The sequence below is a fragment of the Scyliorhinus torazame genome, chromosome 8 (genome assembly GCF_047496885.1).
Source record: "Scyliorhinus torazame isolate Kashiwa2021f chromosome 8, sScyTor2.1, whole genome shotgun sequence".
NCBI classification, from domain to species: Eukaryota; Metazoa; Chordata; class Chondrichthyes; order Carcharhiniformes; family Scyliorhinidae; genus Scyliorhinus; species Scyliorhinus torazame.
In genome coordinates, this window is record NC_092714.1 from 10,057,436 (window position 1) to 10,071,014 (window position 13,579).

Sequence of the window (13,579 nt, forward strand, 5' to 3'; positions counted from 1 at the left end):
GGGGAATCCTGCCCAGGGAGCGGTGACGTCGGGAACAAAGATGAAAATTTGTAAATTTGAAAACCATGTCCTGGGCTGAAAATTGTAACTGAGCAAGGACCAGAGGAGGGAGGGGCTGGTGAGGGAAGGAGGGGAGGCAGGAATCGAATTTGGGACTTTCCCTGGATTTTATTCAGCTGAGGTACTAAAGTGTGTAGCGCGCGTGGCTCAGTGACACAGCAGGGAACGTGCTTGAACAACGGGAGCCGTGAGGGGGTCGTTCGCACACTTTCAGGTTTTCACGTGTTTTACGCTTCCCCCTCTTCCTTTCCAGACCAGGATTACTGAACATCGGGGATTCAAACCAGCCGTGGCTGGCAGACACCTGGCCCAACACGGGAACCAGTCACAATGACTGTAGCATCAACTGCTGCACCTCAGCCAATGCCAACAGCGACAGCAACCTCACCACTTACAGCAGGCCAGGTGGGGCTCTCTCATTGGCTAATTTCCTTTCTAAATGCGTCAAATGTGCTCGGGATGTCCAATTTCCACAGAGCCAAATGAACTCCAGAGACGTTTAAAACTGGCGGGCTGGTTGTCTGACACCCCACATATGGCCACGAAGGGAGAGGGCTCCAGTTCAATTTTCAGAATCACCTACATGGTGCTAAAGAAGGTGACCCAGAATCCCACAAGCTTAGAATACGACAAAATATGGGCATATGGTTGGCCGGACCCCCTCCACAGGGCTCGCACTTGGCCTCTACTCCCGCAGCAGAAAACCGGCACATCCTGGACCTAGTCAGAGGAGCCCTGTACACCACTTTGAACTGGATAAGACCATAAAACATAGGAGCAGAATTAGGCCACTCCGCCATTCAATCATGGCTGATATTTTTCTCATCCCCATTCTCCTGCCTTCTCCCCAGAACCCCTGATCCCCTTATTAATCAAGAACCTATCTAATCTGTCTTAAAGACACTCAGTGATTTGGCCTCCAAAACCTTCTGCGGTAAAGAGTCCCACAGATTCACCACCCTCTGGCTGAAGAAATTCCTCCTCATCTCTGTCTTAAAGGATCGTCCCTTTAGTCTGAGATGGTGTCCTCTGGTTCTAGTTTTTCCTACAAGTGGAAACATCCTCGCCACGTCCACTCTATCCAGGCCTCGCAGTATCCTGTAAGTTTCAATAAGATCTCCCCTCATCCTTCAACGAGTACAGATCCAGAGTCCTCAACCGATCTTCATACGGCAAGTTCTTCATTCCAGGGATCATTCTTGTGAACCTCCTCTGAACCCTTTCCAAGGCCAGCACATCCTTCCTTAGATACGGGTCCCAAAACTGTTCACAATACTCCAAATAGGGTCTGACCAGAGCCTTATAAGTACATCCCTGGTCCTGTATTCTAGCCCTCTTGACATGAATGCTAACATTGCATTTGCCTTCCTAACTGCCGACTGAACCTGCACGTTAACCTTAAGAGAATCATGAACAAGAACCCCCAAGTCCCTTTGTGCTTCTGATTTCCTAAGCATCTTACCATTTAGAAAATAGTCTATGCCTAAATTCCTCCTTGCAAAGTGCATAACCTCACACTTTTCCACATTGTATTTCATCTGCCACTTCATTGCCCACTCTCCCAGCTTGTCCAAATCCTTCTGCAGCCCCCTTGCTTCCTCAATACAACCTGTCCCTCTACAGATCTTTGTATCATCTGCAAACTTAGCAACAGTGCCTTCAGTACCTTCCTCCAGATCATTAATATAGTGTGAAAAGTTGTGGTCCCAGCATCGACCCCTGAGGCACACCACTAGTCACCGGCTGCCATCCTGAAAAAGACCCCTTTATCCCCACTCTCTGCCTGCTGCCAGTCAGCCAATCCTCTATCCATGCCAGGATCTTACCATTAACACCATGGGCTTTTAGCTTATAAAGCCAAGCTTCGCACATGTGGACGTGGAGTTCACAATCTACAGAGCCTCACTCTACACCTCATCGTCCAACACCAGCCTCAACTCCTGCTCCCACTTGACCGTGACCCACTCCACCGATACTGCATCTTTGGCTATAATCCTTCCATAGATACCCGAGCTATTCCTCTCCTCCGACCCTGCAAATGCAAGAACCCTCTCCATCAGCGAGGCTGGCGGGGCCACAGGGAATGGCGGAAAGATCCGTCTGGCTAAATTGCGAACCTGCAGTTATCTGAATGAGTCAGACCGCCAGAGCCTAAATTCCTCCGACAGCTCCTCCAAACTTGCAAACCATCCCACCATTTCTTCCAACCCCTGACTGTCGGTCCCTCTGAAGAACTGTCTTTCCAATCCTCGCCACTTTGCCAGCCCAAATAAAGGACAAAATCAATGCCTTGACTCCCCAGAAAAGGACTTTGGAAGAAACACTGACAAACACTGGAACAGAAATCGTGGTAAAATATTCATCTTGATTGACTGAATCCTGCCTGCCAAGGACAGAGGGAGACTATCCCACCTCTGAAAAGCGGCCATGCCCCTTCCCACCAAGCTTGTGTAGTTCAGTTTATGGAGCTGGGCCCAATCCCAGGCCACCTGAACCCTCATCGTTCTTCTTGATGACCTGCATTCTAATTCTGTGAGACTCGTGCGCTGGATCCCTCTGCACCTCGGAATTCTGCAGGCGTTCTCTGTTTCAGTCACACTCTGCTTTTTTATTCTTCCTGCCAAAGTGGAAGAACTTCATATCTTCCCATATTATCCTCCATCTGCCAGATTTGTACCCACTCACTCAACCTATCTATACCCATCCGCAAACTCCTGAGGTGGAATTCTCTGCTCTGCCGCACACGCTGTCCCTAAGGGACTCCACTTGTCAACATCCTGCCAATCAGAAAATGACCCATTTGTGCATTCTCTGTTTTCTGTCAGCCAGTCAATCTTCTATCCATGTTAATATGTTACCCCTTGCACCATGAATTTTTATTTTCTGTAATAATCTTTCATGTGGCACCTTATCAAATGCCTTCTGGAAATCTGAGTACAGTACGCCCATAGGCTCCCCTTTAACCAAGGCATAAGTTACTCATTCAAAAATTCCAATCAATTGGTTAAACATGATTTCCCTTTCACAAAACCATGCTGGCTCTTCCCAATTACCTTGAGCGTACCTAGATGTCCAGCTATAACTTCTTTAATCATCGATTCTAACACCTTCCCCACAGTGGATGTCAAACTAACTGACTTATAGTTTCCAGGTTTCTGCCTCTCTCTCTTTTTATACAGAGAGGTTTAATTTACTACTTTCTAGTCTGATGGAACCTTTCCAGAATCTTGCGAATTTTGGAGAATTGACACCAACGTATCTACCACCTCATTAGCCTCCTCTTTAAACCCTGGGATGAAGTCCATCGGGCCCCGGAGATTTGTCAGGCTGCAGCTCCATTGGTTTGTTCAGTATCGCTTCCCCAGTGATTGTAATTTCACCAAGTTCTCCTCTCCCCTCCACCTCTTGATTTTCAGCTATTACTGGAATAGCTTTTATATCCTCTACAGTGAATACAGAAGCAAAATATTTATTCATTTCATCCGTCATTTCCTTGTTCTTTACAATTATCTCCACATTGTCATTCTCTAGCGAGTAACACCCACTTTACTGACTCTTTCCCTTTCTAATTACCTGTAAACATTTGTGCCATCAGTTTTTACGTTACTACCTAGCTTCCTCGCATACTGTAATCACTTTTGCCTGATTAACCCAGTCCATCTCGCGAACTTGTCGACCATCCATTGACTCTGTCTACACCTCCCGCTTAACCGTAGGTGGTGTGTCCTCCCTTTAGAATATTTCATTCTGGTAGGAATATACTTATTTTGAATATTTTGACATATTCCCTTAAATGTCTGCCAATTTCTCTATTGATGTATCCCCTAACCTAGTGGGGCTCATTATGAATAGTTGGCTGAGCTCCAGGATGCATTAGCTTAGCAGAGATTAGTTTGGACAAACCTAAGTAAAGTGTTTACATCACTCGATTTGCAATTTTATGGAGTTGTAACAAGTTGCTCTTGCTGTAATCTCATTTGTATGTTTATTTGGATTGGGAATAGTGGGTGGCATGTCAGAGTGAGGAGGTGGGCAATGATGGGAAATGGGCCAGGAAGAACGGTGTATGCGTTGCAAAGCTTGACGTTTCTTTCTCTTGCCCCCATGTTGCCTCTCCCTCCCGCCGGCTCAGCCGACTGCATAGCCAACTATAACAACCAACTGGAGAACAAACAGACCAACTTGATGCTGCCCGAGTCAACAGTCTACGGAGACATGGACCTGAGCAACAAGATCAACGAGATGAAGACCTTCAACAGCCCCAACCTCAAAGAGGGTCGGTGCCTGAACCAGACGGCGCAGCCCACTCCCTACGCCACAACACAGCTCATTCAGACCACACTGGGGAACAACATGAACAGCAGCGGAATGGAAGTAAACGATAAGAACTGGAAACCGTCTCTCCAGGCCAAGCAGGAGATATCCCTCATGCAGTATAACATCATGGAGCAGAATAAACTCAACAAAGGTAAATAACAAAGAATTTCTTACCTCACTACCGCACCCTTCCCAGCCTCAGGAATCCCAAAGCTCTTTCCAGCCAATGACCTCTCCATTAATGCGTTACTACTGTTATAATATGGTGACCAATGTGCACACAGCAAGCTCCCATAAGTAAACATTGTGATAATAACCCTATCATCTGGTTGAGGGATAAATATTAACCAGAACACGAGGCAAAACTCCCATCTTTTCCTCTCCACAATAGGGATTATGAAGTTATTTTACAGGCATTTGAGAGACTCTCTGTTTTAATGGATCACTAGAAGGACACACTCTGACATTGAAGAATGAGGTGGCAAATTCAAGTTGCCCAAAGCAGTCCAAAGATGTGCAGGTTAGGAGGATTGACCAGGCTAAATTGCCCCTTTTACCCAAAAGGTTAGGAGGGGCTACCGGGGTAGGGTGGGTGAGTGGGCCTAGGGTAGGGTGCTATTTCCAAGGGTCGGTGCAGACTCGATGGGCCGAATGGCCTCCTTCTGCACTGCAGGGATTCTATGATTCCATGAAAAGACCCAGAAATAGTGGGCCCCCCCGGGTGATTCCCCGGCCCGCGATGGGCCTAAGTCCCGCTGCTGGAATACCTGTCCCGCCGGCGAGAAGCAAACCACATCTCTTACCGGCGGGACAAGGCGGCGTGGGCGGGCTCCGGGGTCCGGGAGGGGGGCGTGAGGCGATCTGGCCCCGGGGGGTGCCCCCATGGTGGCCTGGCCCGCGATCGGGGCCCACCGTTCCGCGGGCGGGCCTGTGCCGTGGGGGCACCCTTTTCCTTCCGCCTTCGCCATGGTCTCCACTATGGCGGAGGCGGAAGTGACCCCCTCCACTGCGCATGCGCGGGGATGACGTGAGCGACCGCTGATGCTCCCGCGCATGCGCCGCACGGCAAAGTCATTTCCGCGCCAGCTGGCGGGGCACCAAAGGCCTTTTCCGCCAGCTGGCGGGGCGGAAATCAGTCCGGCGCGGGCCTAGCCCCTCACGGTGAGGGCTCGGCCCCTCAAGATGCGGAGAATTCCGCACCTTTGGGGCGGCGCGATACCAGACTGATTCGTGCCTTTTTTGGCGCCAGTTGGCGGACATCGTGCTGCTTGCGGAGAATCCCGCCCCCTGTATCTAACCCCGAGCTGTACCTGTCCTGGGAGTGTTTGATGGGGACAGTGTCGAGGGAGCTTTACTCTGTATCTAACCCCGTGCTGTACCTGTCCTGGGAGTGTTTGATGGGGACAGTGTCGAGGGAGCTTTACTCTGTATCTAACCCCGTGCTGTACCTGTCCTGGGAGTGTTTGATGGGGACAGTGTCGAGGGAGCTTTACTCTGTATCTAACCCCGTGCTGTACCTGTCCTGGGAGTGTTTGATGGGGACAGTGTAGAGGGAGCTTTACTCTGTATCTAACCCCGTGCTGTACCTGTCCTGGGAGTGTTTGATGGGGACAGTGTAGAGGGAGCTCTCTGTATCTAACCCCGTGCTGTACCTGTCCTGGGAGTGTTTGATGGGGACAGTGTAGAGGGAGCTTTACTCTGTATCTAACCCTGTGCTGTACCTGTCCTGGGAGTGTTTGATGGGGACAGTGTAAAGGGAGCTTTACTCTGTATCTAACCCCGTGCTGTACCTGTCCTGGGAGTATTTGATGGGGCAGTGCAGAGGGAGCTTTACTCTGTATCTAACCCCGTGCTGTACCTGTCCTGGGAGTGTTTGATGGGGACAGTGTAGGGGGAGCTTTACTCTGTATCTAACCCCGTGCTGTACCTGTCCTGGGAGTGTTTGGCTGGAGCGTGGGATCTAATAAATATTCTTCCATCTTTATTTCTTTTCAGATTACCGACTAGTGGAAACAAGCAACATTCCCACAATTCCATACAACCAGACGAGCGACCAAGGCACAAGTGGATCGTACAACAGCTCAGATCGAGGCAGCAACACATCGGGTTAGTAACTGGTGCTGACTGGCTGTGTGTGAACCCAGTAAGGTGCAGAGGTGACTGCCCTCAGTAAACTGTGCAAGAGTTTGGTTAGAATGCGGAAGGTGCCCCCGCTGATTGGAGAGTGTGAAGCTGCATGAGGACATGTGGGATGCGTGTGGAAGAAAGGGATATTTCAATCGGACGAGATGAAGTGGCTTGTGTGGCGGATGAAGCTTTGCGCAGCCCAGTTGGGCAGATTAACCAGGTTTCTGGGGTGAATTCAGTGGAGCTCAATGGAGAAACCTTCATTCCAAAATCACAGGGTGGAACCTCCCCAACATTTGTCACTGAGTTTGAGGCTGGAAACCGGCGTGTGGCTCTCCAGCTGCACAGCCGAGTTTCCCCCTCCGGATTCCCTGGCGGCCTGTGCACAGGAGGGGGGGGCATGGTTTGCACCGTCAATCTGGCAGGGCAGGGTCGATGACAGAGATCGGGGCGCCATCTTTCTGGGCAAGAAATACCCCCCTAGCCCTCCCATGGACACGGAGGATCCCTCAGAAACATCGCGCCCCCTCCCCGCCAAAGCATTGGGACTACACCCACACACACACGCTCACACAAGGATGGCACTGCCAGGTTACTGCCCGGGCATGTCCCTCACCACCCGGACCGAAGTCTCTCTGGTGCAAATCCCCTTTTCAGCCGCAGTCTGAGATTTAGCGTCCGTTACCGGATCTGTGCCCGTGGCAAGCGGAGCCGCTAAACCGCGGCCACATGGTCAGGTCAATGTCAAACTGCGTAGTGTTGCCAGCAGACACGGGGGGGGGGGGGGGCGTTCTTCCCAACTGGTCCACGCAGATGCTTGAGCTCCAATAGGGCCTCGCACTGCACATCCTCAGCTCGCCCCTCCACCAGATCCTTCTCCTGCTTTCCCCCTTCGGTTATCCACCTTCCCTGTCACCCCCCCCCCCCCCCCCCCCCCCCAACCCGCTCCATGTGTAGCCAGTCCCATGTTCTCACTGTTCTCGGGCTAAAGGGTTTCTCCTGAATTCCCGAATTTGAGTTGTTCCCTCAACCAAGGCTCAGTTGATCATCTCAGAGTCAGAGTCCCATGCGTTCCAGAGACGTGAGACTGGTGCCAATGGTGACGGACAGTGTTGCATTGTGGAAGGTGCTAACTTCTGGTGAGACCTTAAACTGAGGGCCCCAAATGAGGAGCTTCCGGAAGTTGTGAAAGGTGCAATACAAATGCAAGTCTCTCATTCCTGCGAGTGAAGACGTTCCATCTGCCTTCCCCGTTGGAGTTAATAGTGACCAGTTCAAGCTGACGGATTGCACCGGAGATCGCCCCTCTCCCATCCCGAAATAATGCTTTTTTAAAAAGAATTTAGAGTACCCAATTCATTTTATCCTATTAAGGGGCAATTTAGCGTGGCCAATCCACCTACCCTGCACATCTTTGGGTTGTGGGGGCGAGACCCACGCAAACACGGGGAGAACGTGCAAACTCCACACGGACAGTGACCCAGAGCTGGGAATCGAACCTGGGACCTCGGCGCCGTGAGGCAGCAGGGCTAACCCACTGCGCCACCGTGCCGCCCGAAATAAGCTTGATCAGCCCCCAGCCTTCTCATTTCGAATGGTTTATAAAACACCCATGTTGCTAATTCAATTCAGCTCCCCCTTACCCTGTGCCACCTCCTTTATTCCCGGGGTGTAAACGGGCTGTGCATTCTCAGGGCGCGTCCGTGTGAAACAAAGTCCAATATTCTCAGCCAAACGAAGGGGAAAAAATGCAAGAGAGAAGGAGGTGCCCGAACAGAGGTCTTTAAGACGATGAAAGGTTTTGATAGAGGGGACACAGGGAAAATATTTCCTCTTGTTGTGAAGAGTAAAACGAGAGGCCGTCAATACAAAATAGTCAGCAAGACAGCCATTGGGGAATTCAGAAGAAATGCCTTCACCCACAGAGTGGGGAGAGTGTGGGACTCACTCACACACTTTGAGGGCGAAGCAAATAGAGATGCGTTTAACAGGAAGGTGGACAAGTACATAAGGGAGAAAGGAACAGAGGACTATGACGGTCGATTCAGATGGGGAAAGAAAGAGGGAGCTGGAATTGAGCTTAAACATTGGCATGAACTGGGAGGGCCGAACGGCCTGTTTCTTTTCCTTGTATCCTATTTATGTGAATCAGTGTAATCTTATCTAAATATTCCTGCAGAAGGTGACCATCTTTTTTTCCTGCTGTGTGTCTAGGGAGCCAGGGGCACAAAAAGAGTGTTCGAACACAAAAATTGCCCAAACAGGGTGGCATGAATTGGGCCGATCTCCTACCGCCACCTCCAGCTCACCCACCTCCCACATCCGTTAATCCTGACGAATACAGCCTGACTGAGGAAAGGTACGTAAGGCTCGCACACCTCTCTTCAGCACAGAGTGCGTTCCTCAATCCTGCCCCTGACTTGCTGGTTCTCACTGAGACACAGGTTCCGTGGGCAGAAAACACAACCCAGTAACACTTATTGTGGGTACCTTGGCAGTTCACCCACCATCAGCGTTGGCTGGAAACATCACCACCAGTTGTGATTGGAAAGGTGTGGGGGTTGAGACTGCTGAACATAATCCAAGCTGAAGTCCCAGGCTCAGTACTGAAGGAGTGCTGTACTGTCAGAGCGTCAGTACTGAGGGAGTGCTGCACTGTCAGAGGGTCAGTGCTGAGGGAGTGCTGCACTGTCAGAGGGTCAGTGCTGAGGGAGTGCTGCACTGTCAGAGGGTCAGTGCTGAGGGAGTGCTGCACTGTCAGAGGGTCAGTACTGAGGGAGTGCTGCACTGTCAGAGGGTCAGTGCTGAGGGAGCGCTGCATTGTCAGAGGGTCAGTACTGAGGGAGTGCTGCACTGTCAGAGGGTCAGTGCTGAGGGAGTGCTGCACTGTCAGAGGATCAGTACTGAGGGAGTGCTGCACTGTCAGAGCGTCAGTACTGAGGGAGTGCCGTACTGTCAGAGGGTCAGTAGTGAGGGAGTGCTGCACTGTCAGAGCGTCAGTACTGAGGGAGTGCCGCACTGTCAGAGGGTCAGTGCTGAGGGAGTGCTGCACTGTCAGAGGCTCAGTACTGAGGGAGTGCTGCACTGTCAGAGGGTCAGTGCTGAGGGAGTGCTGCACTGTCAGAGGGTCAGTACTGAGGGAGTGCTGCACTGTCAGAGGGTCAGTACTGAGGGAGTGCTGCACTGTCAGAGGGTCAGTGCTGAGGGAGTGCTGCACTGTCAGAGGGTCAGTGCTGAGGGAGTGCTGCACTGTCAGAGGGTCAGTACTGAGGGAGTGCCGCACTGTCAGAGGGTCAGTACTGAGGGAGCGCCGCACTGTCAGAGGGTCAGTACTGAGGGAGTGCTGCACTGTCAGAGGGTCAGTACTGAGGGAGTGCTGCACTGTCAGAGGCTCAGTACTGAGGGAGAGCCGCACTGTCAGAGGGTATGTGCTGAGGGAGTGCTGCACTGTCAGAGGGTCAGTGCTGAGAGAGTGCTGCACTGTCAGAGGGTCAGTACTGAGGGAGTGCCGCACTGTCAGAGGGTCAGTACTGAGGAAGTGCTGCACTGTCAGAGGGTCAGTACTGAGGGAGTGCTGCACTGTCAGAGGGTCAGTACTAAGGGGGTGCTGCACTGTCAGAGGGTCAGTGCTGAGGGAGTGCTGCACTCCTTTAGGGAATTAGGAATTAGCTAGCTGGCAGAAGACAAAGGGTTGTGGTTGATGGGAAGTGTTCAGACTGGGGTCCAGTTACTAGTGGTGTACCACAAGGATCCGTTTTGGGGCCACTGCTGTTTGTCATTTTTATAAATGACCTGTGGGAGGGCGTAGAAGGATGGGTGAACACATTTGCAGATGACACTAAAGTCGGTGGAGTTGTGGACAGTGCAGAAGGATGTTACAAGTTACACAGGGACATAGATAAGCTGCAGCGCTGGGCTGAGAGGTGGCAAATGGAGTTTAATGCTGAAAAGTGTGAGGTGATTGATTTTGGAAGAATTAACAGGAAGACAGAGTACTGGGCAAATGGTAAGATTCTTGGCAGTGTGGATGAGCAGAGCGATCTTGGTGTCCATGTACATAGATCCCTGAAAGTTGCCACCCAGGTTGAGAGAGTTGTTTAGAAGGCGTACAGTGTGTTAGCTTTTATTGGTGGAGGGATTGAGTTTCGGAGCCATGAGGTCATGTTGCAGCTGTACAAATCTCTGGTGTGGCCCCATTTGGAGTATTGCGTGCAATTCTGGTCGCCGCATTATAGGAAGGATGTGGAAGCATTGGAAAGGGTGCAGAGGAGATTTACCAGAATGTTGCCTGGTATGGAGGGAAGATCTTACGAGGAAAGGCTGAGGGACTTGAGGCTGTTCTTGTTAGAGAGAAGAAGGTTAAGAGGTGACTTACTTGAGGCATACAAGATGATCAGAGGATTGGATAGGGTGGACAGTGAGAGCCTTTTTCCTCGGATGGTGATGTCTAGCACGAGGGGACATAGCTTTAAATTGAGGGGAGATAGATATAGGACAGATGTCAGAAGTAGGTTCTTTACTCAGAGAGTAGTAAGGGCGTGGAATGCCCTGCCTGCAACAGTAGTGGACTCGCCAACACTAAGGGCATTCAAATGGTCATTGGATAGACATATGGACAATGAGGGAATAGTGTAGATGGGCTTTAGAGTGGTTTCACAGGTCGGCGCAACATCGAGGGCCGAAGGGCCTGTACCGCGCTCTAATGTTCTGTGTTCTAATACAGACAAGAGGATTCCACCACATTCTTGACTGGCGCCTTCTCGGTGGTGGACTGACTTTGGAGAGTCAGGAGGTGAGTTACTCACTGTAGGATTCCGAGCCTCTGACCTGTGCTTGTAGGCACAGTATTTATATGGCTAGTCCAGTTCAGTTTCTGGTCAATGGTAACTCCCAGGAGGTTGGCAGTGGGGAATTCAGCAACGGTAATGCCATTGAATGTCGGGGGGTGGTGGTGAGATCTCTCCTGTTGAACACAATCATTGCTGGCAGGTGTGCTGCCTGAATGTTCCTTCCCAAGAATGAGCCGAAGCCTGGATATTGTGGCATGCACTTCTGGGTTTCTCTGAAAAATGGCTAATGGCACAGAACACGATGCTGCTTGCTGCACACTACTCCTTTCAAATCCAACCATGGGCAGCTGTCAAAATAGAGATTGGAGAGTGACTGTCGCTGCCATTTTAACCAATTGGAGTAACGCTGTGCCTGCTCGAGCGAGGTTGACCATTCCATGTTAAACCCCGGCCTGAAGGCAAACACTTTTCATTAATCTGTTTGATGAATCCTTGTTTTTTTGCTTTCGCAGTTACGATCGGGAGGGGCTCTGTCCAATGCCGCCTGCCAGAATGTACCTACAGCAGGATGAGCTGGAGGAGGAGGAGGACGATGAACGAGGCCCCACGCCACCAATCCGTGGGGCAGCCTCATCCCCAGCAGCTGTGTCCTACAGCCACCAGTCCACTGCCACACTCACACCCTCGCCACAGGAGGAGCTCATGCCCATGCTGCAGGACAGCCAGGAGAACCTGGTCCTCATCCAAGCTGGGAGTGAGCGCAGGTAACTGCAAATAGACTAGGGACTGCCAAGAGATACCTCACACGCATGCACACACAGAGACACATATACATGCACACACAGAGACACACATATACACACACAGAGACACACATATGCACACTCAGAGACACACACATACACACAGACACACATATGCTGGTGTCTCTGTTGGAGGGGCTGGTTTAGCACAGCGGGCTAAATAGCTGGCTTACAATGCAAAACAAGGCCAGCAGCGCGAGTTCAATTCCTGTATCGGCCTCCCCAAACAGGCGCCGGTATGTGGCGACTAGGGGCTTTTCACAGTACCTTTATTGAAGCCTACTTGTGACAATAAGCGATTATTATTATTAATTATTATTGTTATTGTTATTATATACACACACAGAGACAGACATATACACACACAGAGACACACACATACACATACAGAGACAGACATACACACACACAGAGACAGACATATACAAACACACAGACAGACATATACACACACAGAGACATGCACATTCACACACAGAGACAGACATATACACACACAGAGACACACACATACACATACAGAGGCAGACATATACACACACAGAGACAGACATATACACACACAGAGACACACACATACACATACAGAGACAGACATATACACACACAGAGACAGACATATACACACATACAGAGACAGACATATACACACACAGAGACACACACATATTGAGACAGACATATACACACACAGAGACAGACATATACACACAGAGAGACAGACATATACACACACAGAGACACACACATACACATACAGAGACAGACATATACACACACAGAGACAGACATATACACACATACAGAGACAGACATATACACACACAGAGACACACACATATTGAGACAGACATATACACACACAGAGACAGACATATACACACAGAGAGACAGACATATACACACACAGAGACACACACATACACATACAGAGACAGACATATACACACACAGAGACACACACATACAGAGACAGACACATACACACACAGAGACACACATACAGCGACAGACATATACACACACAGAGACAGACATATACACACATACAGAGACAGACATATACACACACAGAGACACACACATATTGAGACAGACATATACACACACAGAGACAGACATATACACACAGAGAGACAGACATATACACACACAGAGACACACACATACACATACAGAGACAGACATATACACACACAGAGACACACACATACAGAGACAGACACATACACACACAGAGACACACATACACATACAGCGACATACATATACACACACAGAGACACACATACACATACAGCGACAGACATATACACACACAGAGACACGCATATTCACACAGAGACAGACATATACACACACAGAGACACACACATACACATACAGAGACAGACACATACACACACAGAGACACACACATACACATACAGAGACAGACATATACACACACAAAGACACGCATATTCACACAGAGACAGACAT

At 50.1% G+C, this 13,579-nt stretch overlaps 1 protein-coding gene across 5 annotated transcripts in view; it reads left to right on the plus strand.

Moving 5' to 3' along the window:
- The window catches only part of robo1 (roundabout, axon guidance receptor, homolog 1 (Drosophila)), a 1,056,574-nt gene that overhangs the window by 1,006,619 nt on the left and 36,376 nt on the right, over window positions 1-13,579 (plus strand). For all 5 annotated transcript variants that reach the window (XM_072513063.1, XM_072513065.1, XM_072513062.1 and 2 more), the window contains 5 exons: window positions 314-465; window positions 4,193-4,528; window positions 6,373-6,483; window positions 8,719-8,863; window positions 11,807-12,058. In XM_072513063.1, coding sequence (XP_072369164.1) covers window positions 314-465; window positions 4,193-4,528; window positions 6,373-6,483; window positions 8,719-8,863; window positions 11,807-12,058 — 996 coding nt within the window. The remainder of the gene's footprint in view (window positions 1-313; window positions 466-4,192; window positions 4,529-6,372; window positions 6,484-8,718; window positions 8,864-11,806; window positions 12,059-13,579) is intronic.